Source organism: Megalobrama amblycephala, linkage group LG16 (assembly GCF_018812025.1).
Source record: "Megalobrama amblycephala isolate DHTTF-2021 linkage group LG16, ASM1881202v1, whole genome shotgun sequence".
NCBI classification, from domain to species: Eukaryota; Metazoa; Chordata; class Actinopteri; order Cypriniformes; family Xenocyprididae; genus Megalobrama; species Megalobrama amblycephala.
Genome location: NC_063059.1, coordinates 42,700,056 through 42,722,479, shown reverse-complemented (window position 1 = coordinate 42,722,479; position 22,424 = coordinate 42,700,056). Strand labels below are relative to the sequence as shown.

General features: G+C 37.7%; 1 protein-coding gene across 1 annotated transcript in view; it reads right to left on the bottom strand.

The window, feature by feature from the left end:
* Nucleotides 1-464: 464 nt before the first annotated feature.
* zgc:153039 (uncharacterized protein LOC767698 homolog) overlaps nt 465-22,424 on the bottom strand; it is a 38,756-nt gene continuing 16,796 nt past the window's right edge. Inside the window, exons 8-13 of the mRNA XM_048159908.1 lie at nt 22,219-22,301; nt 18,726-18,850; nt 5,038-5,230; nt 4,627-4,801; nt 4,267-4,413; nt 465-3,798 (exon numbers count right to left, since the gene is read on the bottom strand). Coding sequence (XP_048015865.1) covers nt 2,891-3,798; nt 4,267-4,413; nt 4,627-4,801; nt 5,038-5,230; nt 18,726-18,850; nt 22,219-22,301 — 1,631 coding nt within the window. The 3' untranslated portion in view covers nt 465-2,890. The remainder of the gene's footprint in view (nt 3,799-4,266; nt 4,414-4,626; nt 4,802-5,037; nt 5,231-18,725; nt 18,851-22,218; nt 22,302-22,424) is intronic.

Genomic DNA, 22,424 nt, shown 5'->3' with positions numbered 1-22,424 from the left:
TAAAGACGACCTGACCTGACAGCCCGCTGCTGCAGGAGTGGATATGATGTCAACCCATTTTATTTCTTCACACACACACACACACACACACTGGATGCGGTCCAAATACCCACTTGACCTCATTTATCTCAGGTCTCATTTATCAGAGTCCTTCAACTAACCAGTTTATCTTCTTTCACCTCCCATTTCCCCACTCGATCAGATGTTCACTCAAACTTCAATAAAATTCATTAATACGTAAATGTCTTGAATCAACAAGCCTTCCAAAACCACAAGCAAGACTTGTTCAACATCTCACCTCAAAATCAACGGAATAAAATCATTTAAAATATAAATTTTTGGGAACATTTGAAATATTCAAAGAGATTTCTTTGTGAGAATTTATCCATATAATAAACACAGAACTCATAATAATGTGATCCGCCATCAACGACAACCAACAACAAACAAATCAACAACACTCATTAAGCAAACATTATTTTTATTCAATTATTAAACAATTTCATTTTTTATATACTTAAATTTTACAGTTCTTAAAATGATTTCATATTAAAAACAATACAAACACAAAATGGACTGTGATTTCGTACAAGCATTTGGAGGTATATTGTCATGTTTTGTTAGTCATGTGTGTGTTTTTGCTATAATTTTGTAACGCAAGGCACATGTGAACCCCTTTATTGACAAACACACACACGACAAACAAACAAACAAGCACTTTGGTTCGTGTCAGTAAAACAGTGATCTCTCGTACTGTAAACTCGCCAGTGGAATCGCTGAAGGCAACAGATCTGTCTAGGCCCAAAAATATATTATTGCGTCAAGTAAACAAATACACTCACAAATCTGTCAAAATACTTTTGGAGTGGCTAAAAACATCCTAAAACACTCCAGTGTTTGTTGGTATCATAAGGAAAAATATTCAGGAATAACACCGGAATGTTGAGATTTCTGAGCTCAAAGTGGCGACATGGAATTCCAGGACCTTGTTACATCCACCTTTTGGGTTTCGGAGTGACAACGGCCAAATACTTTTGGAGTGGCTAAAACATCCTAAAACATTCCAGACATTGTTGGTGAATTCAGGAATATATTTAGGAATAGCACTGGAATGTTGAGAGTTCCAGGAATTCCACTTGTTACATCCACCTTTATTATTTTGGCATGAAAGTGTAAAATAGTTCTGGAGTGCCTAAAGACATCCAAAAATATTCCAGTGTTTGTTGGTATCATAAGGAAAAATATTCAGGAATAACACCGGAATGTTGAGATTTCTGAGCTCAAAGTGGCGTCATGGAATTCCAGGACCTTGTTACATCCACCTTTGTTGTTTGGTGAGAAAATTCAAAATGCTTCTGGAGTGATTAAAAACATCCAAAAATATCGAGGAAATATAATGAGACATAATGAGGAAAAATATCCAGGAATAGCACTGGAGAGTTTTAAGCTCAGAGTGGCAACATTCTGGAATTCCAGGAATTCCACTTGTTACATCTACCTTTGTTGTTTTGGAGTGAAAACATATAATTCTTCTGGAGTGGCTAAAAAGATCCTAAATCATTCCAGTCTTTGTTGGCGTCATCAGGAAAAATATTTAGGAATAGGGCCGGAATGTCAAGAGATTTGAGCTCAAAGAAGCAACATTCTGGAATTCCACTTGTTAAATTAACCTTTGTTGTTTTGGAGTGAAAACATATAATTCTTCTGGAGTGGCTAAAAACATTCTAAATCATTCCAGTCTTTGTTGGTATCTTAAGGGAAAATATTCAGGAATAACACCGGAATATCAAGCGTTGTGAGTTCAAAGTAGTAACATTCTGGAATTCCAGGAATTCCACTCGTTACAACTATCTTTGTTGTTTTGGTGTGAAAATGTAAAATTCTTCTGGAGTGGCTAAAAACATCCCAGATCATTCCAGTCTTTGTTGGCATCACCAGAAAAAAAAATATCCAGGAATAGCACCAGAATGTCACAAGTTTTGAGATCAGAGTGGCAATATTATGGAATTCCTGGAATTCCACTTGTCACATTTTGTTGTTTTGGAGTGAAAATGTTACATTCTTCTGGAGTGGCTAAAAAGATCCTAAATCATTCCAGTCTTTGTTGGCATCATTAGGAAAAATATTTAGAAATAGCACCAGAATGTCAAGAGATCTGAGCTCAAAGCAGCAACATTCTGGAATTCCACTTGTTACATCCACCTTTGTTGTTTTGGTGAGAAAAATCAAAATACTTCTGGAGTGGCTAAAAACATCCTAAAACACTCCAGAGTTTGTTAGCATAATAAGGAAAAATATTCAGGAATAGCACTGTAATGTAAAGCGTTGTGATTTCAGAGCGGCAACATTATGGAACATTCTGGAATTCCACTTGTTACATGTGTCATAATGAAAAATATTCAGGAATCAAAAGTGCTCAAAGTGGCAACATTATAAAACATTATGGAATTCCAGGAATTCCACACATCCATCTTTGTTGCTTTGGTGTGAAAACGTACAATTCTTCTGGAGTGGCTAAAAACATCCCAGATCATTCCAGTTTTTGTTGGCATCACCAGAAAAAATATTCAGGAATGGAAGCTTCTCAGCTCAGAGCGGCAACATTCCGGAATTCCTGGAATTCCACTTGTCACATTCAGTTACAATCCAAGAAAGAAAAAGAGCAAGGGACGGAAGAAGTGGAAGGGAAAGTGTTAAATTAGGTGATTTCTCTGATCCGTAGCGTCTGTGTGAATCTTCTCACTCTTCCGAAGTAAACATGTGAAGTGCTCAAAACAATCAAAAAAGAAAACGTGAAAAATGAAAAGTAATTTTTATCTTTTGTCGTTTTATCCTCAGAATTATCTTGGGAACGTAACGCCCCTGTCAGGAATAAGTTATCGTACCGAAGTCAAAGGTCAGTGGTGATGACCGGCGTGACCCCGTGAATCAGCAGGGTCGGACCCAGGTTACGCGTGAGCAGCTCTAGCTGACGCAGGTAGTCATGGTAACGACTGGTGTCAGCGGGAGGGCGGGGCAAATAGAGGAAGCGCACGGCGGGAGGGCCGAGCGGCTGGTCCAGGATGAGTTTGTTAACGGCTTGTAAATACTCATCCGACACTCGTGAGGTGTTGGTCTGGAAACTATTAGTGAAAAAATTGTCGGCCTCGACTCCGCCCTCCTCGCTTTCCGGCTCTTCCGGTTCGATTCTCTCCGATCGCGTCTGCCTCTGCCAGTGAAGCGCGACTTGGGAATCCCAGGGAACTGTGAAGATATCCGCCTTCATCCTCAGGTCTTTCAGCAGGTGTCCGAGTTTCTGTTCCGTCCCCTTGAGGCTTCGCCCCGCCTCCACGCAAAGAAAAAGGCGGAGTCTTGCTTTCTGCCACGCCCTCGTCATGTTAAGAATGCAGGCGAGCTGAAGTAAAAACAGCGAGCACGTGTCGACGTACGCGGCGCTGTCCGGTCGCAAGAGATTCACCGGCCAAACGTCGACGAATATGGGCCCCTGGAGAGCGTGCGTCCGATCGAACTGATCGAAATATCGAGCTAACGCGATATTCTTCAGCATCTTGATCGCGTCTGCGATGATGCACACGTACTCCTGAGGCCCGAGAGATTTCCCGCCCCAAACTCCGCCCCTGCCCACAGTCACGCCCCCTCGCACTGGCGGGAAATGGAAAGGCGGGTCGTTCTGGTTCTCTGGGTCGTCGACCTGAGAGGAATTGTCATTACTCATCGTCAGGGTGGAGTCCAGGAGTTGGTCCTGAGGCGGGGTGTCGTCATAGAAACCTAAAACCACAGTGTTGGGTCTCATACCACCTGTGGGTGACAAAATAAATAAATACAAATAAATAAATAAACGAAAATAGGAATATATATTAATATAAATAAATTAATTAATACAAATTAATCAAATCTTAAAACATTTAATGACATTCATGCTTAATGCAAAATATAAACATATAACATTTATAAACATTATAAATACAAATTAATTAATTAATTAATTGATAAACTAATAAAATACATAAGAGAACATTAATATAATTTTTATATTTTTTTATATATTTTTTTAAAGAAAATATTATTTATTTTATATATATATATATATATATATATATATATATATATATAAAAAAAAAAAACCACACATTTTGTATTATATTTTGTATAATATTTTTTTTCACTGAAATTCCAGCAAAATGCCGACATTGTGAAATATGCTGTTTCCGTGATATAAAATAACTGAAATATGGAGACGTTTGGTGGCGGGCGTCTGTCACTCACCGAGTCCTGAGATGAACAGCAGGTGTTGAACTCCATGTCTGATGGAGTCTGCCAGCGTGAGATTAACAAACGCTTTAATATTCAAATGATCCACCAGAGACAACCAGGAGTCATACTGAGACTGCAGCGGATCAGACGGGAGAACGTCTGAAGAGACCGACAGAGAGAGCGTCAGTGCTTCCGTACAGATTATTACAGGTTATTTTCATCTTAATATTCATGTACCACATGTGTCGCCTGCTGTCAGTTACCACAGGTCATCATTCAGACGACGTACAGCTCAAATAACACACGTTTGAGTGTTTGAACAAACTATAAATGACGGTCTGTTAATCAACAGGACATCTTCATGAGTTTTACCCAGGTCTCCCAGCTGCACGTGCGCCAGCACATAGAGGCCGCTCTTCTTGATGTCATTGATGAAGGTGATCAATCCCACACTGCACCTGGGATTGGACACCATCAGCAGCACCTGAGGCCTCCAGAACTTCACGTGATCTTTACGAACGTCCAGCATCAGCAGGTACTTACGCACCTGGAAACACAAACAAGAATCTGGTTTACAGGACTACTAGCAGTGTGTGTGTGTGAGGCTGTAATAAGTTAAGTGGCTGTAATAGTCCTGCATGTGTGTGTGTGTGTGTGTGTGTGTGTGTGTGTGTGTGTGTGTGTGTGTGTGTGTGTGTGTGTGTGTGTCCGGTGGGAGCACACATCTCTTGGCAGGGCTCTGTTCTGGAGCGGCTCCAGCGGCGCAGAGGACGAAGGCTGTACCTGGTGGAAGATGAGCGCCTGGCTGATGCAGCCCCAGCTGCTGACGGGACTCAGGTAATGGATCAGCAGCAGCAGCAGCAGCATGAAGGCGATACTGGCAGACGCGTAGATGGCGTTGATCAGGAACATCATCACGGCGCAGCCGATGATTCCCAGAACACACGTGTGCCAGGTGAAATACCTGAATGTCGGCCTGCGGAGAGACGGAGAGAGAGTTTTGGTGCGGATCAGAGTCTGTTTGGACGTTTTCTGGGTATAATTCAGATGGTTTCATAATCAGTACTGCACCAGTTATTGGCAGTATGAGCATTTCAGAATAAACTGCCCTGACATTTTAAAAACTACTGGTATATTTCTGGAGCAAGTCAGAAACAAGACTCATTATATCTTACACAATCTTTTTAAAGGTCCCGTTTTTCGTGTTTTTTTGAAGCTTTGATTGTGTTTATAGTGTGCAATATAACATGTGTTCATGTTTCGCGTGTAAAAAAACACAGTATTTTTCACATAATTTACTTATCTGTATACCGCTGTTTCCACTGTCATAAAAACGGGCTGATGACTTCCTTGTTCTATGAAGTCCCTCCTTCAGAAATACGTAACGAGTTCTGATTGTGCCAGCGGTTCCTGTGTTGTGATTCGACAGCAGTTTAGCGCATCTTGCCCGGAAAGGTCACGCCTCTTACCATAACGTGGAGATGCACGCGCTCAGTGTTATTGTAAACATGTCTTTAATTTTACCCTATCAATTTGAGCCGGAATCAGACCCGGTGATTGGACTGCGGGATGAAAATAACAGCGTTTCGACGACATGGCGACAAACACACTCTACAAACGCAACTCTTGTGTATTCCTGTGGGCGGAGGTTAGTCAAAAAACTGTTTTAGTGACGTCATTAAAGAAGGAAGTAGAGGGATGTATAGTCCAAACTGGCCGTTCGATGTAGGCGACTTCTGTTAAATAAAATATCTCGCTTGGCATTGAACTTTGAGCTTTAACATTTTACAGATTTTATTTATACTCTAACAACAACATTACACACTAACTAAAGTTTGAAACATGGGATCACGAAGAACGGGACCTTTAACTTGATAAGACAAATAAAGTGAAAAAAATAAATAAAAGTAAATGTTATATATCTAGTCACACCCAGGCCTGATTACTGCCACACCTGTTCACAATCAAGAAATCACTTAAATAGGACCTGCCTGACACAGTAAAGTAGACCAAAAGATCCTCAAAAGCTACACATCATGTTGAGATCCAAAGAAATTCAGGAACAAATGAGAAAGAGTAATTGAGATCTATCAGTCTGGAAAAGGTTATAAAGCCATTTCTAAAGCTTTGGGACTCCAGCGAACCACAGTGAGAGCCATTATCCACAAATGGAGAAAACATGGAACAGTGGTGAACCTTCTCAGGAGTGGCCGGCTGACCGAAATTACCCCAAGAGCGCAGCGACGACTCATCCAAGAGGTCACAAAAAACCCCACAACAACATCCAAAGACCTGCAGGCCTCACTTGCCTCAGTTAAGGTCAGTGTTCATGACTCCACCGTAAGAAAGAGACGGGGCAAAAATGGCCGGCATGGCAGAGTTCCAGGACGAAAACCGCTGCTGAGCAAAAAGAACATAAAGACTCGTCTCAGTTTTGCCAGAAAACATCTTGATGATCCCCAAGACTTTTGGGAAGATACTCTGTGAACTGACGAGACAATTTAAAAACTGCATGTTGTGTTTACTTGTGTTAAAACTTAGGTTTACTTTTTATATATATATATATATATATATATATATATATATAGAATTTTAAATATAAAATCATTTAAACTTATTTTAAATAATTTTATAATAATTATAATTAAATTAATATAATATAAAATATATGTTAAAATATAAAAATGTGTACAGTATGTATATAACTTAAATATTGCATTTTAAATATAAGATTACATAAAATTATATACATATATAAGTCACTATTTTAAATCATTTCAAAATTGTGATATATAGTGATATAAAAAGTTATATAACATTTTGCTGATATCATCAGACATATATAGATATCAGAGTTTTAGGTTTACTCTAGTGAACACATGTACAACATGAAGAAATCACTGCTTGAGCGTCACAGATGTGGTAAATGCACTAATTAGCAGAACTGAACTGTTATTGATGTATAATTTGCCCATTAGAGTCTAACGCAGCTGAAATTACTCAATGAATGCATGTAAAAACTGGTTTTGGTGAGCAGCTCTTCACATCTCGCTCTCACAGATGCTGTTGTATTAATGTGGAAGTAAACAAACAGACAAAGGGAGGAAAACAAGAGTAGAAAAAGAGATGTAAACAACACTTTCTATCTTTACCACCTTCTCCTCCTGAGTCATTATCTATTTACAGAAATATTCCAGATCAAATATTGCCAGACATTTTCTTTTCTTCTATTACACAACTATGGGAGCAAAACACACACAAATCCCAGTGTGTGTTTGATCAGTAACCACACCAGCGTCTAACACACACACTCTGACGTCTCTAAAAGCACCTCGTCTCTGTCTTTTCACGTTTCAGCTTCATTAGCAGCTCAAGTCGTTTAGAGATGTCACTCGAGGATGAAGCAGGTCAAAGTTCAGCATGTGTTTGTGTAAATAACAATGAGTGTATTTGTGTCTGTTTGGAGCATTGAGAGTGTTTGTGTGGGTTAAATGTGTGTTTGTGAGAGAGTCATTATAACAGCAAACGAGTTTGTCTTTAATGGATTTTCATCTTGTAGAGGGGTCAGTGTGGGGTCAAACCCAGCGAACAGTTTGTTTTAACCCATCGGACGAGTCGTTTTAACCCATCGGACGGATTGTTTTAACCCATCGGACGGATTGTTTTAACCCATCGGACGGATTGTTTTAACCCATCGAACGGATTGTTTTAACCCATCGAACGGATTGTTTTAACCCATCGGACGGATTGTTTTAACCCATCGAACGGATGGTTTTAACCCATCGAACAGATTGTTTTAACCCATTGGACGGATTGTTTTAACCCATCTAACGTGTTGTTTTAACCCATCGGACGGATTGTTTTAACCCATCGAACGGATTGTTTTAACCCATTGGACGGATTTTTTTAACCCATTGGACGGATTGTTTTAACCCATTGGACGGATTGTTTTAACCCATCTAACGTGTTGTTTTAACCCATCGGACGGATTGTTTTAACCCATTGGACGGATTGTTTTAACCCATCTAACGTGTTGTTTTAACCCATCGAACAGATTGTTTTAACCCATTGGACGGATTGTTTTAACCCATCTAACGTGTTGTTTTAACCCAGCGGACAGTTTGTTTTAACCCATCTAACGAGTTGTTTTAACCCATCTAACGGAATGTTTTAACCCATTGGACGGATTGTTTTAACCCATCTAACGAGTTGTTTTAACCCATCGAACAGATTGTTTTAACCCATTGGACGGATTGTTTTAACCCATCTAACAGATTGTTTTAACCCATTGGACGGATTGTTTTAACCCATCTAACGTGTTGTTTTAACCCAGCGGACAGTTTGTTTTAACCCATCTAACGAGTTGTTTTAACCCATCTAACGGAATGTTTTAACCCATTGGACGGATTGTTTTAACCCATCTAACGAGTTGTTTTAACCCATCGAACAGATTGTTTTAACCCATTGGACGGATTGTTTTAACCCATCTAACGTGTTGTTTTAACCCAGTGGATGGTTTGTTTTAACCCATCGAACGGATTGTTTTAACCCATCGAACGGATTGTTTTAACCCATCGAACGAGTTGTTTTAACCCAGCGGACAGTTTGTTTTAACCCATCGAACGAGTTGTTTTAACCCATCGAACAGATTGTTTTAACCCATTGGACGGATTGTTTTAACCCATTGGACGGATTGTTTTAACCCATCTAACGTGTTGTTTTAACCCAGCGGACAGTTTGTTTTAACCCATCGAACGAGTTGTTTTAACCCAGTGGATGGTTTGTTTTAACCCATCGAACGGATTGTTTTAACCCATCGAACGTGTTGTTTTAACCCAGCGGACAGTTTGTTTTAACCCATTGAACGAGTTGTTTTAACCCATCTAACGGAATGTTTTAACCCATTGGACGGATTGTTTTAACCCATCTAACGAGTTGTTTTAACCCATCGAACAGATTGTTTTAACCCATTGGACGGATTGTTTTAACCCATCTAACGTGTTGTTTTAACCCAGTGGATGGTTTGTTTTAACCCATCGAACGGATTGTTTTAACCCATCGAACGAGTTGTTTTAACCCAGCGGACAGTTTGTTTTAACCCATCGAACGAGTTGTTTTAACCCATCGAACAGATTGTTTTAACCCATTGGACGGATTGTTTTAACCCATTGGACGGATTGTTTTAACCCATCTAACGTGTTGTTTTAACCCAGCGGACAGTTTGTTTTAACCCATCGAACGAGTTGTTTTAACCCATCTAACGGAATGTTTTAACCCATTGGACGGATTGTTTTAACCCATCTAACGAGTTGTTTTAACCCATCGAACAGATTGTTTTAACCCATTGGACGGATTGTTTTAACCCATCTAACGTGTTGTTTTAACCCAGTGGATGGTTTGTTTTAACCCATCGAACGGATTGTTTTAACCCATCGAACGAGTTGTTTTAACCCAGCGGACAGTTTGTTTTAACCCATCGAACGAGTTGTTTTAACCCATCGAACAGATTGTTTTAACCCATTGGACGGATTGTTTTAACCCATTGGACGGATTGTTTTAACCCATCTAACGTGTTGTTTTAACCCAGCGGACAGTTTGTTTTAACCCATCGAACGAGTTGTTTTAACCCAGTGGATGGTTTGTTTTAACCCATCGAACGGATTGTTTTAACCCATCGAACGGATTGTTTTAACCCATCGAACGGATTGTTTTAACCCATCGAACGGATTGTTTTAACCCATCGAACGGATTGTTTTAACCCAGCGGACAGTTTGTTTTAACCCATCGAACGAGTTGTTTTAACCCATCGAACAGATTGTTTTAACCCATTGGACGGATTGTTTTAACCCATCTAACGTGTTGTTTTAACCCATCGAACAGATTGTTTTAACCCATTGGACGGATTGTTTTAACCCATTGGACAGATTGTTTTAACCCATCTAACGTGTTGTTTTAACCCATTGGACGGATTGTTTTAACCCATCTAACGTGTTGTTTTAACCCATCGAACGGATTGTTTTAACCCATCGAACGGATTGTTTTAACCCATCGAACGGATTGTTTTAACCCATCGAACGGTTTGTTTTAACCCATCGAACGGATTGTTTTAACCCATCGAACGGTTTGTTTTAACCCATCGAACGGATTGTTTTAACCCATTGGACGGATTGTTTTAACCTATCTAACGTGTTGTTTTAACCCATCGAACAGATTGTTTTAACCCATCGAACGGTTTGTTTTAACCCATCGAACGGATTGTTTTAACCCATTGGACGGATTGTTTTAACCCATCTAACGTGTTGTTTTAACCCAGCGGACAGTTTGTTTTAACCCATCTAACGAGTTGTTTTAACCCATCGAACAGATTGTTTTAACCCATCGGACGGATTGTTTTAACCCATCTAACGGATTGTTTTAACCCATCGAACGGATTGTTTTAACCCATCGAACGGATTGTTTTAACCCATCGAACGGTTTGTTTTAACCCATCGAACAGATTGTTTTAACCCATCGAACGGTTTGTTTTAACCCATCGAACGGATTGTTTTAACCCATTGGACGGATTGTTTTAACCCATCTAACGTGTTGTTTTAACCCAGCGGACAGTTTGTTTTAACCCATCTAACGAGTTGTTTTAACCCAGCGGACAGTTTGTTTTAACCCATCGAACGAGTTGTTTTAACCCATCGAACAGATTGTTTTAACCCATTGGATGGATTGTTTTAACCCATCTAACGTGTTGTTTTAACCCAGTGGATGGTTTGTTTTAACCCATCGAACGGATTGTTTTAATTGTTTTAATTGATAGCACGTTTTAACCCATTGGACGGATTGTTTTAACCTATCTAACGTGTTGTTTTAACACGTTAGATAACACGTTTTAACCCATCGAACGGTTTGTTTTAACCCATCGAACGGATTGTTTTAACCCATCGAACGGTTTGTTTTAACCCATCGAACGGATTGTTTTAACCCATTGGACGGATTGTTTTAACCTATCTAACGTGTTGTTTTAACCCATCGAACAGATTGTTTTAACCCATCGAACGGTTTGTTTTAACCCATCGAACGGATTGTTTTAACCCATTGGACGGATTGTTTTAACCCATCTAACGTGTTGCTTTAACCCAGCGGACAGTTTGTTTTAACCCATCTAACGAGTTGTTTTAACCCATCGAACAGATTGTTTTAACCCATCGGACGGATTGTTTTAACCCATCTAACGGATTGTTTTAACCCATCGAACGGATTGTTTTAACCCATCGAACGGATTGTTTTAACCCATCGAACGGTTTGTTTTAACCCATCGAACAGATTGTTTTAACCCATCGAACGGTTTGTTTTAACCCATCGAACGGATTGTTTTAACCCATTGGACGGATTGTTTTAACCCATCTAACGTGTTGTTTTAACCCAGCGGACGGTTTGTTTTAACCCATCTAACGAGTTGTTTTAACCCAGCGGACAGTTTGTTTTAACCCATCGAACGAGTTGTTTTAACCCATCGAACAGATTGTTTTAACCCATTGGACGGATTGTTTTAACCCATCTAACGTGTTGTTTTAACCCAGTGGATGGTTTGTTTTAACCCATCGAACGGATTGTTTTAACCCATCGAACGGTTTGTTTTAACCCATCGAACAGATTGTTTTAACCCATCGAACGGTTTGTTTTAACCCATCGAACGGATTGTTTTAACCCATTGGACGGATTGTTTTAACCTATCTTACGTGTTGTTTTAACCCATCGAACAGATTGTTTTAACCCATCGAACGGTTTGTTTTAACCCATCGAACGGATTGTTTTAACCCAGCGGACAGTTTGTTTTAACCCATCTAACGAGTTGTTTTAACCCATCGAACGGATTGTTTTAACCCATCGAACGGTTTGTTTTAACCCATCGAACAGATTGTTTTAACCCATCGAACGGTTTGTTTTAACCCATCGAACAGATTGTTTTAACCCATCGAACGGTTTGTTTTAACCCATCGAACGGATTGTTTTAACCCATTGGACGGATTGTTTTAACCTATCTAACGTGTTGTTTTAACCCATCGAACAGATTGTTTTAACCCATCGAACGGTTTGTTTTAACCCATCTAACGTGTTGTTTTAACCCAGCGGACAGTTTGTTTTAACCCATCTAACGAGTTGTTTTAACCCATCGAACAGATTGTTTTAACCCATCGGACGGATTGTTTTAACCCATCTAACGGATTGTTTTAACCCATCGAACGGATTGTTTTAACCCATCGAACGGATTGTTTTAACCCATCGAACAGATTGTTTTAACCCATCGAACGGTTTGTTTTAACCCATCGAACGGATTGTTTTAACCCATCTAACGTGTTGTTTTAACCCATCAAACAGATTGTTTTAACCCATTGGACGGATTGTTTTAACCTATCTAACGTGTTGTTTTAACCCATCGAACGTATTGTTTTAACCCATCGAACGTGTTGTTTTAACCCATTGGACGGATTGTTTTAACCCATCGAACGGTTTGTTTTAACCCATCAAACAGATTGTTTTAACCCATTGGACGGATTGTTTTAACCCATTGGACGGATTGTTTTAACCCATCTAACGTGTTGTTTTAACCCATCGAACGGTTTGTTTTAACCCATCAAACAGATTGTTTTAACCCATCTAACGGAATGTTTTAACCCATTGGACGGATTGTTTTAACCCATCTAACGTGTTGTTTTAACCCAGCGGACAGTTTGTTTTAACCCATTGAACGAGTTGTTTTAACCCAGTGGACGGTTTGTTTTAACCCATTGAACAGATTGTTTTAACCCATTGAACAGATTGTTTTAACCCATCGGACGGATTGTTTTAACCCATCGAACGAGTTGTTTTAACCCATCGAACGAGTTGTTTTAACCCATTGAACGAGTTGTTTTAACCCATCGAACGGATTGTTTTAACCCATCGAACGAGTTGTTTTAACCCATCGAACGAGTTGTTTTAACCCATCGAACGAGTTGTTTTAACCCATTGAACGAGTTGTTTTAACCCAGTGGACGGTTTGTTTTAACCCATTGAACAGATTGTTTTAACCCATTGAACAGATTGTTTTAACCCATCGGACGGATTGTTTTAACCCATCGAACGAGTTGTTTTAACCCATCGAACGAGTTGTTTTAACCCATCGAACGAGTTGTTTTAACCCATCGAACGAGTTGTTTTAACCCAGTGGACGGTTTGTTTTAACCCATTGAACAGATTGTTTTAACCCATTGAACAGATTGTTTTAACCCAGCGGACGGTTTGTTTTAACCCATCGAACAGATTGTTTTAACCCAGCATTTTTTAGTGTATGGGTGTATATTTTGTAATCAATTATTTTACTAATATAATGATCATTAGTAAAAGAAAACTAATGAGAAAAAACTGAGATGTAAAAATAATGTCAAACACATTCCCCAAACACTTTCCGATAGCCCCGCCCCCAAACACATGCCATTGGTATATGTCAGTATATCTATTTGTTTAATGTAATTCCATATCATGCAGTTTCATATGAAGTACTTTACAGTTTAAATTTTTTACAACAATGAATATTTATGAAGATTGTGTAATTAACTGTCCTGAAAATAATGTCAGAAATACTTAATGGATTCAAATGGCTTAATTTTTATTATGCAAAATATAATTTTTTCTCTTTCTTTCTTTTGATTTTGGCCTGAAATATGACCTGGATACATTCTTGAAAGATTTTGCATGATTCTCTCTCTCTCTCACTCTCTCACACACACACACACACACACACACACACACACACACACACACACACACACACACACACACAGAATCTCATTCCAGTTTTCCCCTCAGTCTCTTTCACACTCCCCCTTTCGATTCCTCTTTTCTTTTCATTTATCTGCCATTTCACTGGCGTCTGTTTCGCCCTGTTTGTGTCTTTCTTCTCTTTCACTTCCATTCCTTTTTCTCCTCCCTCCTCGTCTCCTCCAGCGCCGCTCTGAGCAGCAGCAGCAATTATGTTAAAAGCCAGCAGATCTGCACTCAAAGTGATGTCACCCTGCTCATGTCAGCAAAAAGCAAACTTCCCGCTGCCAAAATGACCCGTGCGACACACACACTCTCACTCGGCGGAGGTGTAGAAACTCACAGCGTTTCAATCAGCATCTGATTAGAGGGACAGTAGAATCAGTTGAAGGGGCCATTAATCAGTTTAATTGCTTTCCTCATTTCAATCAACCAATTAACAACGTGAGGAGCAACTCATTTTCTGACTTGAAGGTATAATATAACAGACATGCCACAGGAGCTCCATCACACACCAAACTCATTAAATTGACTAACTTTTCAAGGGAAAAGCGCCAAATGCGTCAGGTTGACTATATGAGAGTTTACAGTGTATTTCAGTCCAAATGGGACGCATCTTTTTCAAATAAATGCTGCTCTTGTGAAAAAATCTGAAGCTACACGACACTGATAATAATCATAAATGTTTTTTTGAGCAGCAAATCATCATATCAGAATGATTTCTGAAGGATCATGTGACACTGAAGACTGGAGTAATGATGCTGAAAATTCAGCTTTGATCACAGGAATAAATTACACTTTACTATATATTCACATAGAAAACAGCTGATTTACACTGGAATAATATTTCAGAATTTTACTGTATTTTTGATCAGATTAATGCAGCTTTGGTGAGCAGAAGAGACTTTTTCAAAAACATTTTTTTTTAAATCTTATGGACACCAAACTGTGTACAAATTTGCAAATTAGCATAAAAATTCACAAACCGCCATGAAAACGTCTTTAACATTCCCTGATTTCATTCAGCAGTGATCTGGGTTCAGCTGTGCTGATCGTGTTCACACAAACATCAGAACTAAACAAAACAACAGGTGCTGATCAGTGTCTTCCTCACCTGAGGATCCATCGCACAAACAACAACACAAGTCTGGCAGCGTTAAAGCCTGTGAGGAAGAACAAATCTCTGCGTTTGACTGCTGTGGTTTGAGGCATAAACTTAGTAACAAATGAACCAGATATTTTCTGTTATTTGTGTTTTAAGAATTTCTGTACAGATCGACCAGGGCAGCTGTGCACAATATTTCACTGTTATACCCTATAAATTAAAGTAAGAAAACTGACGAAATAGTTCAGCTGAAAACAATATTTATAAGTTTAAGTGATATTATTTCAATTGAGTCTAAAAAAACAAAACATTTCTAAATATTAAATTACACTATACACTGCAAATAATTATTTTCTTAGTTTGTGTTTCTGTCTTGTTTTCCAGCACACATATCTAAACATTATTAAATCAAGATACATTTACTGGAGAAGAAAAATGATGCAAGATATTAAGTGTTGTTTACTGAAAATGTATCAAAATGAAGTGAGTTTAAGCTTAAAACAAAAACAAATATTTTCCAATGGAGTCAGAAAAAAAACAATGCTGTTTTTCTTTTGAATTAATTTATTTTTCTGACCCCATTGGCAGATTTCTGTTCTTGTTTCAAACTCACTTCATTTCAGAAAACAAGAATTATATCTTAAGTGTTTTTGCTTCTCAAGTAAATGTATCTTGATTTAAGAATTTTTACATCTTTAGAAACATCAAATTAACTTAAAGCTAATGCATATGAATCAAATAAGTTTGGCTCAGATATTGAGTTGACATAACTAATTTATTTTTAGTAAACATTCAGTAAAATTCATTGTTAGATTGATAGTTTTTCCCAAAACTATTATTGTCTACAACTTAGGATTTTCTCACCCTTAAATGTAACATAAAAACCAAACAAAATATTTTTTATTTTTTAGGGAGGAAATGTTGGTCTTAAACCATGAATAAAAAACAATACTTATGAGTTTAAGTGAACTTTTTTAAATTTGAGCCTGGAAAAAAAAAAAAAAAAAAAAAAATTATATATATATATATATATAAAATTTCTGAATATTATAAACTTGGTGTAACTGAAATAACCATTTAATAAAATTATTAAAATGAGAAACATAAAATTAACTTAAATCTCTTGCATATTAATCCAGCATAAAACACAACAAGTACATTTGATTCAGTCCACTTAACTTTTTACTATAAACTGCAATTAATTTTTAGTAAACATTCAGTAAATTTCAGTTAGATTTTACAGTGTTGTTAAGTTTTTTTCCCAAAACTATTAATGTCTATGATAACGCTATACAATAAGTGTCTCATTCATAAACATTAGTTAATGCATTAGCTAACATGAACAATGAGCAATTAATTTTTACAGCATTTAATGTTAGTTAATAAAAATGTTAGTTCACAGCGCATTAACTAATGTCAACAGACACAACATTCAACCTTAAAAACTACCATTAACTAAGATCGATAAATGCTGTTGAAGTATTGTTCATCGTTTGTTCATGTCTACTAATGTGGTTAATTTGTTAACGAATGAATTTCACCTTCAGTATTTTCTAACCCATAAACAGAACATAAAAACAAAACTCTCAGTTTTAATCTGTAATGTGGACCAGACTTTATGCTGATTGTCAAACGACTGAAAATGCACAGCTAGCAGAAGAACGGCATCATGTTAAAGCACAAAACCATTGAGTTTTCTCTTCACTTCTTTGCTTTTCTTCCCCTCTTTTCTTCCCTCTTAATTTTGATTGATGAGCATCTGTCAGTTTGTTTTCTTTCCCTCTCTCTCATTTTTTCTCAAAAGTTTCATCTCATTAATTCTGGACACACCGAATCTCTTGGACTCAGAATCGCCTGCGTCTACTTAGACAGGAACGCAGCCAAAACACAAACCGCCTCATCTGAAATTCAGTCCAACTCCAAACCGCCGGAGTGAAAGATCAGCCGTTATCCTCGAACAAAGAAAGCCAAGAAACATCGTCACATTTAGATATCAGCAGTGTTTGTGTTAAACATGGGTCAGGAACACATCAGGATCATTTCATTAGTGAACATCTGATAATCTTAGCAGAGAGAAGTCTGGATTACGTCAAATCGGGAACAGATGAAGCCCAGTCACGGATAAAGCCGGTTTGGCACTGGATTAAACAGACGTTCACAAAACCAGATGTGAATCCATTTCTCATATTATAGTGAATCTTTAAATTTATTTCCATCTACAGTTGAAAAATTTAATCAAAATGAAGTGAGTTTGTGTTTAAAATAAGAACAAATATCTGTCAATGTGGTCAGAAAAATAAACTTAATTTAAATGAAAAACAAGATTATTTTTCTGAATCTATTAGCAGATATTTGTTCTTGTTTTAAGCACAAACTCACTTCATTTTGACACATTTTTCAGTATAACAAGACTTGTTACTGAAAAATCTCTTGCGTCATTGTTTTTCTCCAGTGAATGTATCTTGATTTAAGAATGTTTAGATGTTTGTGCTGGAAAACAAGACAGAAACACTGAGGAAGAACATCATTATTGCAGTGAACGCCTGACACTCGTGGTGTTTTCTGTGGAAAAACTATCATCAAATACACAGAAACTCACTGGTCTTCACTACAACCCGCCAAAATACTAAAAAATAGTGTTTTTTTTATTTTATGTTTTCAGTTTAAATTAAGAAATTGTGACAGAAATATATTACAATTGTACACTAGAATGTAATTCTCAAAGTAATAATAATAAAATTAATGAAACATGTTTTAATTTAAATCACTTTTTTTGTAAATTGTTGTTAAACTGTATAATTTTCATGATTTCAATTAATAAGAATGTTTTTAATTACTAAAATTCAAATTTAACCATTAAAATAGAATCCATAAAAACTAAAGCACAAAAAAAAAACAGAATTTGGGAAAAAATAAAATGTATTTCATAGGGCCTTTACTTTGTAATTTTTGTTTATCTTTTAAAAAATTGTTGCTAAATTGTATAAGTTTCATAATTTAAATGAATTATAATTCTTTTTGATTACTAAAATTAAAAATGTAATCATTAAAATAGAATCCAGAAAAACTAAAATGGAGAAAAACATTGATTTCTTAGCCCTAATCCTGCTTCTAAAGTACAACTTTAAAACTCTCTTTTGCCAGATTTTCCTGTGAGTGCAGCAGCCCAGATCCAACACACACACACACACACACACACACACACAGCTCTCTCCCATGTTGACGATAAACTTTGGAGTGGTTCAGCTAAATTAACTATGCTAATCACGGCGGTCTCTCTGGGGATTTGAACACTAAATGGCTTTTAATCTAACATGCCTCTGCAGACACAACAAACAACACTGAAAAACAATCGACAGCAAACAGAGCGCACTCGGCTGCAGGGAAGCCCCGCCTCCTCAACACTCCCAGCCAATCAGCCGCGGGGAGCTGAATGTGTTTAACCTTGACCTCTGACCTTGAGTCAATAGGGCAGCACATGGTCAATATTGATCAGGACACGCACAGAAAGCATGTCGGCCTTTGCCATTAAAGGATTTGACACGGTTCGATTCATAAAACGGAGATGCATCACCTGAAGTTCGGGGCGGACGCCCATTCCAGCGCCAGACAGGCCAAATCCACAGTGGCGTAGACCAGCAGGAAGAAGATGCTGACGATACTCGCGATAGTGTTCAACTTCCCTGAGAACAACACCAGCTGAGACACACAGAGAGAGAAGGTTTGGTCATCATCATCACTAGCCACCGCATCTCCAAATCCAAAATCCTAGAGCTGCAGAGCTAAAACTAATAAAACTATGACATCAAATATAATATATTAGATGAAAAATTAGGTGCATCATAACTGCTGCCTATGTAGGCGGCTCACTAGGGTTTGGAACAGAGCCCTTGTTTCACTATATTCTACTCATCCCTCATTGAAATGCACACAGTGTCCAACAAGAGTGTGTGTGTGTGTGTGTGTGTGTGTGTGTGTGTGTGTGTGTGTGTGTGTGTGGTTGCTCTAATTCAGACATAGTGTTATTAAGATATTGGCTGAGCATTATCCCTCATATTGAGTGCTCTTCTTTAGAGCCCTCGTATATAACACTAAGACTCGCTTAAGTGTCGGAGATAAATCGAGCGTTTATGAGGCAGAACGCCGCGACTGCGTCTCAATCCAAACTCAGGGTCACACGGAAGAAACGCGTCCAGATTCCTGAGGAAAAGGGGTTTTGAAAGCGTTGCGTGTTTTTGGACGTCACGAACACATCTGGAAAAGTTCCAGCGCTTTAATCTGCCGAGTCACCATCCGCTTATAAGCGCTACTCCGAGTGCATTATGGGAGTTTGACCCTTTTTTAGTACATTTTCAGACAAAAACGATAGTGGTACAAGTGACACTGTGCTGTATAAAATTATTCTTCAAACAAAACAAAAATTATTGGAGTATGTTGTGCAAGAAAATATTATTTCAGTCGTTCTTTTATTCAAGTTCTGAAACTCTTCTGTAATTGATACATTTCTGAGGATCATCATTCTCCTCTAAAAGTGAGCAGATCAAACCGTAGGTCGTAGAGACTTGAAGCTTTGAGGGCTGGTAGACTCACTCTGATCGGCCTGACGGGGGCGCTACAGCGCTCAAAAGTACGAAATCGCTCACGACTCCTTCAGATTCACTCGTCGTTCTTTGGGTATTTTGGATTTTTTGAAAAACTTTCTTTTGCGATCTAGTCCTAGGTTCTTGACCCGATCGGAACCAAACCAGTGCAGTGAGATTCTCAGAGTCTGACTGTCAATAATATTAAAAAAAGTTGAAATTTCGATTCACGGTCCCTAAGAGGCGCCAAAACATTTGAAGTGGGCGGAGCCACTTTTACTAAAATGGCTATAACTCGTGAACAGAATGAGATATTTTCACCAAACTTGGCACACCCATGTAAGAGCTCATTCTGTGGTCGCGTGAAAAATGACGCTGTGATTGGCCACTTGGTGGCGCTATAACAGAAAAAAAACATGAAAATGTCTATAACTACTTCACCATTAGTCCGATCGACTTGAAAATTGGCATGCAGTGTCTTCGTCCAATGTGTCATGATTGTGTTTGAGGACATTAATGTATCTCAAAAAACATGTCCGCCATTGGCCAATGAATTTGGAGCAGCTATCAGAGAAGGTTAACGGAGTTCGATCGAAACGAAACTCGCTGGGTCTGTTTGACTCACGGCCCTAGAGGCCTGTGAGAAATTCTAAAGAAATCAGCCACCGGGGGGCGCCTTCGTGTTTTTCACGTGCTTAAAAGATTGAGTATTGCATGATTTTTCGCACACGCCCACAACATTCATACCACATGGTAGAACTCCTCATTCAGAGCAGCTTTGCCTGGACCGCCGCTGTCCATCGAATCGTTCATTGAATATTCAATATTTCAAAAAACAACTTTTGCGAACTATTCCTAGGTTTTGGCTCAACCTCGATAACAAGCTTTATAAACGATATATTTCCATGGTAAATTGCCTGCATTGGCTGTAAATGGTATTTTCCATGTATGACTGAGATGATTACAGGCTTGTTAAATAAAACATTGTACCTTTTTACACATGTGCTTAAAAGGCTTAAAGCGATTGAACCCCGATAATTGCTGCTCGCAGCTATATTTGTGTGTTATTGCCATTTTGTTTGTAATTATCTGTGAAATTTAAAAGTGAAAAGCGTTTCAAAGAAATGGAAAAGTAACGCTTTGAAATATAACTGAAATTTTGAAGTAGAAAGAATTTTTACATCTTTTTTGTCAGTGTAGTGTACCTTACTAGTAATAGTAATGATTGACTTAAACGTCACCAGATCACAATAAAGTAGTATATGAGAGATCCTTCTCTCTCTGTGAGTGTGTGTGACATACTAATGGAGGTTATCTGAAGTTTAATAGTGCGCAGACACTGTGATAAAGCATTAGCACACGAGCACAGGTCATGTGTGTGTGTGTGTGTGTGTGTGTTTTCTGTTCCAGGTCGTGTCATCTTGCTCTTCATGGCTAATGGCAGTAGCTCCCCCATAATCACAAAGCATTCTGGGAGTCGAAAGAACCTTTAAACCAATAAGAGACTAACGACTCCGTGACAGAAAGAGAGAAAGAGAGAGAGAGAGAAATGGGAAAGTTAGGAAAATGTAGGATGAGTTTCTGTTTAATGGAAAATAAATGCGTCAGAAATTTTCAACTTTGCAATAACAAGGTATGAATATGCTAATGAGATTATGAATATGCTAATGAGATTATGAATATGCTAATGTGAGGGACTCATCCTAAAATTTTTAATGAAGTTAAATGTTTTCATGTATAAAGGTTATTTTAATATCATATATGATTAAATATTATAATAATTATGTTACAAATATTATAAATGTGTAAAATATTATTTAGAAAACAATTTCTATGAAGTTTTGCATTAAGTTTTTTCTACTCACTATAGTATGGCACAATTAATTTATTTGTTTGTTTATTTTGATCAAATTTGTATTTTTTCTTATTATTTTTATATATACATTTTAATCTTTTCTATTTTTTGCTATATTTTATTCCACTATTTTTTATTTATTTATTTGAATCTAATTTGTCATTATTTTAATGTAAATTTAATTTAATTAATGTTATTTCTATAATTTTTTAATCTCATTTTTATGTTTTTCTTTATTTTTATAATTTTTCTTTATTTTTTTATTTGCATCTAATTTCTTTTTTTAACTAATTTGTATTTTAACATTATTTACATTATTTATTTTAACATTATTTATATAGTGAAAAGCGTAATCAAAACATTTGCCTTTAGAAGAATCATTACAAATGTCAAGAGATTCGCATGTGGGCGGGGACATTTAACATGTGATGCTGTGTGTGGGAGGGGCATGTTAAACATGGGAGGGAGGGGCTTCTTAGATGTAAGAAGAGCAATTATAAATGTGGGATTTATACATTTATAACTAATAAACTCATAACACAAACAGACTAGACACAGATAATAATCATATTCATTCATGCGAGATGATTGACAATCACTCAATTATGCATAAACTCATTTTAACGCCTCACCTGTACGAGAAACCAGGAGATCAGAACAGACACCCAGGGGTTCCCGCTGCCAGATGTGCGTTTGGCTGGAGACAGAACTATTCCTGAGAGAGAGAGAGATGGAGAACTCTACTGATATGATCTGTAACTGAATACATCGACTCATATTTCCACATCTATCAGCAGATCAACAGCTGAAGGTGAAGAAACCAACAACAGCAGGAGAA